The 9,329-nt window shown below is 39.8% G+C and overlaps 1 protein-coding gene across 1 annotated transcript in view; it reads right to left on the bottom strand.

Annotated features, from left to right (window-relative positions):
• The window catches only part of HNF4G (hepatocyte nuclear factor 4 gamma), a 31,099-nt gene extending 25,761 nt beyond the window's left edge, over positions 1-5,338 (bottom strand). The window contains exon 1 of the mRNA XM_018567613.1: positions 5,224-5,338. Coding sequence (XP_018423115.1) covers positions 5,224-5,338 — 115 coding nt within the window. The remainder of the gene's footprint in view (positions 1-5,223) is intronic.
• Between the last annotated feature and the right edge of the window lie 3,991 nt (positions 5,339-9,329).

Here is a 9,329-nt window from a genome sequence, read left to right as displayed (position 1 = left end):
TATATAGGAGGTTATTCACTATGGAGCCAAAGGATACAGCCGTAGCTTCGGGTGATCCTTCGGTTCTCTTCGCCCGCCTCTGCCCTTTGGTTCAGTCAAACCGAAGGGCTGCTGTACGAGCTATTCACAACAGCCCGTACAGCAGCCGAAGGCGGCCGAGTGGCCCAGTTGTTATTCATTGGCTGGGACCTGCTAGAAGACTCAGCTGTCACTGCTAGCTCCGCCCAATTTTTTTATTATTATGTTTATTTCATTAAAATATATATTTTAATTGTCCTATTTATTTAAATGGTTTAATTATTTTTTCAACTCTTTTTTTTCTCCATTCATTTCACTTCTTTTCTATTCTGCTCGGTAACACCTCGGAGGTACCGAGCAGAATAGCCGATCCGAATCCACCGATAGCCGATCCGAATCCGCCGATCCGAGAATAGGGGCAAATGGCAGCGAGTGAGCTGCTGGAGCTCTGGCACAGCCAATACAGATGTTGGCTCAGCTGAGTCGAAGTACCTCTGCACTTCAGCTCAGCCGAACATGCAGAGCATGTTCGGCTGACCGAAGGCAGCTGATGTACGGCTGAAATCAGTACTGAGCCGGAGTGAATAGCCGAAGATTGTTCGGTTTTGTTCACTTTGGCTTGGTTATTCACTCGGCTGCCTTCAGTAGCTTTGTGAATAACCCTGATAATGTTTGTTTATTTGTGTAACTAATCTTCAGGCCTGAAATGTGCATTTTAACAAGTGTGAAATAAATGCAAAAACAGCTGGTAGAAGACTGGCTAAAATGTGTATATGGAAATGAAAAACACTCCAAGTAAGCATTGAATTACTTGATTTTTCTGTGCTTTCACCCACAATGTTAAGATTGGTGATAGTCTCTTTAAGGTCTTTGTTACCTTGTGGGAACACCCACAAATTGTAGCACCTCATGAAGCACTCCATATTTTGATTTTTTTTTTCAGGAAAAAATGTCCCCCATAGTTTCTTTGGTAGTGTTGGCAGCTATCACAAGTTGCCCCAGTAGCAAACATTATGGTGCTCTATTGGCTACTGCTAATGACTCTATTGCAGGGCCTGCAGCAATGTCACCATCTACCAAAAATCCGCATATTCTTCTGTTTTTGCTGTGAGGATTGTCAAGTACACATAGGGTCCTCGGGAGGCTTAGGAAGTACTTTAACGTGTTTTTTTGGTATGCAGTAAGAAAAGAGAATTTGCACGGACCTCGGCCATAAACAACATGGCCAAATATTACTGCAGTGAACAAGTTTATACTAGCATATCAGTGAGATATATGCAGCATATCTATTGTACTGTATGTCAAGAACTGTTTAAACCTGAATTTAAAAAAATCTAACATACATGACAAATAGTAATAACTTTGACCACAGATGTCATCACCTTTTCACATTGACTGGAACAGTTGATCAGTTAAAGGTAAAGCGTTTTTATATTTTTCTTTTTATATTTTCAATATTTTTTTTTATCTTTGCGACATTAAAAAGGGTTTTTTTTTCTTATCTTCTTAAAAGCAATCTGTAATCCCTGAAACATAATATACTAACTGCATTATGGATTCATAGATACATGGCTGAAGTGTGTGTTTTAGTGGTCCAGTTTAGCCACCACCCCGATTTATACTGTAAATTTACAATTTCACATAAATACCCAAATTGAATTAATCTAGATGATGATCCACTAAACCAAACCAAACCAAACCAAACTAAACTTAACTAAAGCAGCTGAAGAACTCATTAGCAAGTTGGATTATTTTGGGTATCTTGTTCTCACAGTTTAAGGGAAAACTATTCACACCCCAAGTCATTTAACTATGTTCTCATAACAGCTGATAAAGCTTTGACCTTTCTGAGGCAATATGGAAAACAATTAAATCTACTGCCAAAAAAAAAAACCTTTTTCTCAAAAAAATTCTACAGCTTACCTATTATTTATAACATAAACCTTCTGCGGTTTACTTTTTTTATTGAACAATAAAATGTTCCTGATATCTTAAAAATATTGAGTAATTAAAAATATATATTTTATGCTGTAAAATGTAGTAAACCATTGAAGTAGTACAAATCAATCATTATGTGCAGGAAATATCTGAGCAATAGCTTTGTACATCAGTTAAAAACCTTCCTTTAACAATAATGTGCAATACAAGGAAAGTCTATGGAAAATGTCCTCCTAGCTTTTATAGTAAATATTACTATATTTTCCTATCCTACTACTTCTACTGGAAGAAAGAAAGCATATACCTAACACATATCCAGGGCTAATGTGAGCAATTATGTTGCGCTTGGTAGTGAGCAATATACCTAACACATATCCAGAGCTGTCCCTACACTAATCGTTGCTGGTGAAGGGGGGTGCTATCAGCTAGTGGTCATTCCGATGGGGTGCTGAGGAGTTGGGAAGGTGGTGCTATCAGCTAATGGTTTTTCCAGGGGGTAGGGGGGGGTGTGATGTCAGTGGCTCTGATGTTACTGGTTGCCAGGAGCTTGGTGGGATGCCAGCCAGAGAGTTCTGTTCAACTGGTGATGTCTATGAGCTGGGCGGAAAGCCAGATGGAACGTCACACCTTGCTAAGAGCTCTTAGAAACCTGGGATGCTGTGGCTGCCCCCTAATGAGATGCCACCTGAGCCAACATCAAGAAGCCAACGGCTATTTACAGAAACATAGAAAATTTCCCTGAATCAGACTGAACGTTGAATGGATGTAACTTCGCTGGGCAACAATCAAAATGACCCAAATCAGCCTCTATGTATGTAATGAAATTAAAAGGTGAAGCAGATTTAAAAAAAATGGGCATTTATGTCTGAGCCAATCATAGAGTTTACTGATAAAATGCATATGATCTACAACGATACAACAACAATGACATTTCCCTGTTAAGATGCTACATGTTGTGTATTTTCACACACACTAGTACCTTTATTTACAACTTGGTGGAAAATTGCATCGTAGCAACTACATGAACATCAACATACTAGTCGCAAATATTCCCCCTATTATGCAACCAATTATGCTTATCATTCAGTGGTCAGTTTTTCAGGAGCACCTAACATAATCAAACTCTAAAAGGGTAGAGGCTCAGTCAAAAATTTTGCATGAATAGGATTTACTTTGCTGCAAGGTTTAATGGATTAAAAGCATGACTTAAATGTCCCAGTGTTATTTATTACTGTTATTTATATAGCACTGACAATTTACGTAGCACTTTACATACTGCACATTCACATTAGTCCCTGTCCTCAAGGAGCTTACACTCTAAGGTCCCTATTGCACATGTATACAGGGCCAATTTAGACAGGAGAGCCAATTAACCTACCAGCATGTCTTTGGAGTGTGGGGGGCACCGGAGTACCCTGGAGAAAACATGCAAACATCTTGCAGATAGTGTCCTGACCAGGATTTGAACCAGGGGCACTTAGTGCTGCAAGGCAGAAGTACTAAACTCTACGGTCTGTTTGACCCACCAAAGGATTTGTATTTTTTGTCATTCAGTCCAGAGATTTACACAGCTCTTCCACACAGGGCAGCCCTGTCTAGCAGAGGAAGGGTCTGATCTTTCTTTGCTGCAGTATCACTTTCACTTACAGGTCCCCTCCTAAACCTGTGAAAGACAGTGACATGAGAAGCAGTAGACTGGTAAGCTTATATCTCTGTCACTCTGATTTCTCCTCTTATCAGCATGCTCCTTTCACTGCAGTTCAAATGACTGGCTCCTTGTGCTGCTTGTTACCACTACATCTGTCTGCTTTGATGTACATACTGCAAAGTAGACTGCAAGAGTCTATATCAAGTCAAATTCACTTTCACAGCTTGAATTTTAGTAACACACTTCCTGTCGAAAGTGACAACGCTCACTCACTGTACTTTATTTGCAGTGTTGTCACCCTTGGACAGGAAGTATGTTACAGGCAGGATCACCAGATAAAAAAGGAATACAAGGCTGAAAAGAAGTAAAATGAATGCAGCCACCACATAGAAGAGCTGGTAAGCTGCAAATTATACATTGTTCTTGTGGGTTTAGATACATCTCAAATAACACTACTAAACAGAACTCCAGGTAGAAGATCCTAGTATGACAACGCTCACTCACTGTACTGCATTAGTAGCATTGTCTCCCTAGGGCAGAAACTATGACAGAACTACTCCCCATTCCAGAACATGGGGATGTTCAGAAGTCCACAGTGATGATATCAATATTTCAGATTTCAGTGCAGCATTAGCAGCTCGCTACAGGAAGTTAAAAACTTAATGGATTTCTAACAGTATTAACAGGTATTTTTTCCTTAATAAACAAATATAAAAAAACAAACACTTTTAATGGTATATTTAAAGGCCCAAAGGGGAAGAAAAAAAAAGTTTATTTGTATTGTTACAGTTTATATACACTTTATGGTTTGTACAATACATCAGTTGAGTCGCCTGTAATAGTAAAAAGAATGGGTAAATATGTAAGGTATCATTATACAGGACAAAACACAAGTGTAAACATGTCTAGCACTGATCTTGTAGGCAAACTGATTATTTCAGAACTTGTTTCATCTCAGAAAATGTATTATTAACAGAGGTGGTGATAACTCCATTCCCCTTTATCAGCTGACCTGCTCTATCATAAAGAAAGGAGCTCTAGTATACATTATCTATTGAACGCTTCATATTGCTGTATTACTAGTTTAATTACCTTGACGAGGATAAAGACAAAGTATGAGAAGAGCAAATAAATAATAGGAAGAATATTTCTTAATATGCATTCCCCTTGCAAGTCACCTATTTGATACAACTGTCCCTATATATCTGGCACAGAAATAGTACTATAACTGCAGGTTTTCTTTTATGACGGCTTCTAATTTCACATTCTGATTAGTAGGCAACTACTTCTACAGAAAACATTTGGCCCAGGCCTGGCATAATTACTTTTAGTATGAGCATTTCTTATTCCAAGTCTATATGTGTCCTAAAATCACAACTTCTCACATAAGGTCAGTTTTAATACATTTTTCATTCCATTTTATATATTAAATATATATGAAATGTGCCTGGATTAGTCTAGTAATAGATGTAAATCAAAGTATATTAAAGAGGTAGAAAATAAAATAATGATCAACAATAGCCAAAAGCTCTCATCTTCACAGCTTAATTATTAATATCAATTTTCAGTTTGGTCGCATGTCATATGTCGTAAGAATAAAAATAATAACAATAACTCACCACTTCCAGTATATATAAGCTGCATATTCTCAAATTCCAGACAGGTGTAAGTTGGGTCTAAGACATCACTATAGTTGGCCATTTCCATGTCCATTACGGAATTAGAATGTTTCATTGCCAGTTAGGACACCCAGAGACCTCAAGTAATACCCTCTACTTTGTTCTCTTAGTAATCTTTAAAAGACATTTCTCTGAAATGAATTCTGTGCTGAAGGTGGAGCCTTGAAAATGCTTCTGCGTGCTACTTTCTACCTTTACCTCCTTTTTTTATGGTACTTTGAGGCAATTCTTCTGATAGTCTTGGAATGCTCAGCGAATATTCTTATCATAATGTTGTTTGTCATTTTTTTTTTTCTTAGTAGGCAAGCTTAAAGGATACCCTGTAATGATATTTCACCTAATAAAGTTGTACTTATCTCAATTTTATCATTAACGTTGTAAAGATCAACATGTTTACACAAAAGCTTTGTAAATCCACAAAGTCTCACATATAGATAGGCTTCATCATCGCAGAAATCAACACTGAAGTTCTAAAATTAGGAAAAAGATATTTATTTTTAAACTTTTTAATGTCGACCTGTTAGATTTATGTAGTGAAGGCAGACTTATTTCAAAATATAGTGTATTTTAAATGAGTACAGGTTTACCTGAAAATCATTGTTTCTTGCAACTACCACATTTTGGCCAGCTGTATAGCAAACAAGTAATCAGCAGGTATGACTGTCACCGTTTTTAATGCACAGAACTCTTATTGTAAAATATTGTCTGCACTTAAATAAAAAGGAAAAATAATCAATGATTATATTGATGCAATAATACATACTAAAGGATACCTGCATGTCTAACATCAAAACTACTACATACTATGTAGAAAAGGCATCTATGAAAGAAGAAAGAATGATGGAGAAGTAGAGCTGGTGACCATGATCATTGGCTACATATCATGGCAGTCTGGGAACTCATTATGCACTTTGCTTTCAGAGTGTGCAGAGCATTTGTACTATTGCATCTATTTGTACTTTTTCTTTGGTAAGGAAGGGAGGGAATCCTGTGCTTTAACTTATAGGTACACATCCTTTAAAAAAATGCCATCCTCTGTCTAAACCAGCGGTCGCCAACCTGTGGTCCACGAGAAAATTTTGGTAGTCCCCGGGCCCCCCTGATGCCGTGCAGGCTTGCCCGTCATTGAAGCGGCACAGCGGCTGCCTCTCACTGACTCAAGCAGCGGCTGTCACAAGGAATGCGCGGCTCTCAGTACAGTGCGGGCTCTGCAGGAAGCGGGGCATCTCGTCAGTACCTAGACTGAGCAGGCTGCGGGATATAGAAAAATAATATGAAAATATATATATATGTATATATATATTTTTTTATTCATATTAGTGGTCCGCGGGATTTAAAATTATGAATTTAGTGGCCCATGAGATCTGAAAGGTTGGCGACCGCTGGTCTAAACCATATCTACAATCCTACTGAAGATGACAAAAGCAGGAGATGAACATCTAGTGCCATATTATATCTTTTGAAATAGCGTATAATAATAGAATGATAAAATATCACATTCACAGTAGCATAAGGAACACAGCTCAATAAATCAATTGAATAGGTATTTCCATTGCATTTTACCACTCCTTGTAAAATCCCTGAAGAAACCAAGTATAGGGAAATGCACTGTGTGCTGTCATGTATGTAATGTCGGAGCCTACCCTCTCCCCTTTCAGCTCCTCTATATTTGTCCATAGCCATAATAAGCATGCTTATGGGCCAGTATGGAGGCACAGAAGGGGATCGTGTTTGGGTTTTATCTCTTTACCATGATAGCTGGTTGAATCTTGCAAAATAAGGGAAATCTGAGTTTTGATCCCCCATTGTAAATGGGGCTAGTGTAATTAAGAAAATATCTGTCCAAGGCTCAATGCAGACAGTATATTTTCATACATAACAATGACAGTTGCATGGCCATGAGTCAACTACCTGCCACAACTAATGCTGCTGAGTTGTGAGAATTCTTACTTGTTTCGCGCGCACTAAAAAGATAGAAAAGAAAACATAGGAACATTGTTTGTATTGGAATTTTCAAGTATCCTGGAAAATGTCTTTGATCACCGCCTGGGCCAGGAATAGAGCTAATATAAAAAAGCCAAAAGGACATATGGGCAGGCTCACTAGGACCAATGGGCCCAATAAAAGATGTTGAAATCATACAGCTTAGATTTTGTTACTGTTCTAAAGATGCTACTTCAGCTTCTTGGTGAGTGGCTGAATTAATAAACATCACAGATTACCCACAGCATAGACCAGCGAACAAGGGGGAAAAAAAACACAGCCTGGCAGAAAAACTCACAGAGAAACCAACATTCTACAAACATATTAAATTCTGAGCACTTGCAGATGGCAACTTTGGAAATGTAGCTAACTGTCTCCTTTGGAATCAATATCCAGGGTTCAGGAAAGTTGCACTTTCTCAGACTAATCTAGGTTTTTTGGTACTTTAAGACGTAAAGAGATCCACTATTATAAAGGAACTGCTAGCTGATTAGCTGAGGGTATCTTAGGTAAAGCCACAAAATGTGCCATTTTTCTGTAGCAATACACAGTAAACCAAATGGCTGTGTAACCGAGAAAATGAGGGAGGTTGAAAATAAAAACCAAGGGGAAGTGTGTCCACAGACAATTGGGAAAAGGAAGTGACATGAGCAAGTGGTTCTCAAGGAATTTAGACCTGGCACAAGTTTCAAAAGGTTGAATGTACAGGTACATCTTTTCTTAGTGAGGGCCATCCTACGTCACATTCTCCAGTCCACAGAAAAATTATCTGGGAGATGGAGCTTGAGTTCTGGTTCCACCTGTGATCACTGTGGGACCTGTTCATGGTATGATACCACATGGTGGACAGGTCTTAAACCCAAAGGGTCAATTCTTCAAGTTCACAAGCAAATAGTTGTGTAGGAGCAGGATTTATTTGCTGACAGCGTGACTTATAATAATATGAGGCTCAGATGCAGATGCATCAAACAGAGTAAATGGCAAGCTAATGTAACTTCACCTATACCAGCCACCTTCCCTTAAAGCAAGTCGACCTACAGCAATGCAGAATACCACCATCTATAGAGGACTACAAATCCCAGCAATGCATTATACTGCAATGCAGAATACCACCATCCATAGAGGACTACAAATCCTAGCAATACATTATACAGCACTTCATAATAATAATATAACGTTTCATACACTGTGCTCTGGGGTGGCAGCCTGAGTGCAGAAGTCACTAATGTAATGCAGAGGTCATAGGTCGGTAGTGTAACGCAGAGTGCAGAGCTCAGCAGTGTAATGCACAATGCAGAGGTCAGCGGTCTAATGCACAGTGCAGAGATCAGCAGTGAAACACAAAGTGCAGAGGTCAGCTGTGTATTGCAGAGTAAAGAGGTCTGTGGTTTAAAGCAGAGTGCAGAGGTCAGGGGTGTAACGCAGTGTGCAGAGGTCAGGGTGTGATGCAGAGTGCAGATGTCAGTGGTGTAACGCAGAGTGCAGGAGTCAGCGGTGTAACGCAGAGTGCAGAGGTCAGTGGTGTAACGTAGAGTGAAGACTTTAGCGGTGTAAAGCAAAGTGCAGCGGTCAGCAATAACGCAGAGGTATAACGCGGAAAGAACAAAGACTTACAGTGCACACAGTTGATCTAATTCAGGTGCACTGCCCTCATGTCCTCCTCCTCTCCGGTGGTGGTGGGGTTGGGGGAGCAGTGATGTTTCCTGCATGTACGAAGGTGAAGTCCCCAGCAGCCTCCTTGTTACCTCACTTTAGGTCCCACACTCCAGAAATATACAGCTGGCCCATGGTAGTTCTGCAGTCTCCCTCCTAGCCTATAGCAGCTGAAGTGGATGGAGGGAGGTGCAGGTCCAAAGAGGAGCCCGATCAGTATAGTGGGCACTTACAAAGGCAGCAGAACCGCTTCTTCTCCCCCTCAGCTGCTGCAGCTACAGAGTGGACGAGAGGGGAAAACTGTGTGAGCAATTGCCGCTGCACCGGTGCCTTCTTTTTTTAAGTAGTTTCCCCCTGGGTCCGCCACTGGACTTGCCAGTGGTTCCCCTCCTGATGTAGCACCCAGGGCA

This window comes from Nanorana parkeri, unplaced genomic scaffold (genome assembly GCF_000935625.1).
Source record: "Nanorana parkeri isolate BGI_ZX_2015 unplaced genomic scaffold, ASM93562v1 scaffold1074, whole genome shotgun sequence".
In the NCBI taxonomy this organism is placed as follows: domain Eukaryota; kingdom Metazoa; phylum Chordata; class Amphibia; order Anura; family Dicroglossidae; genus Nanorana; species Nanorana parkeri.
The sequence above is the reverse complement of the archived record's forward strand: the minus strand, read 5'-3'. Positions and strand labels throughout refer to the sequence as shown.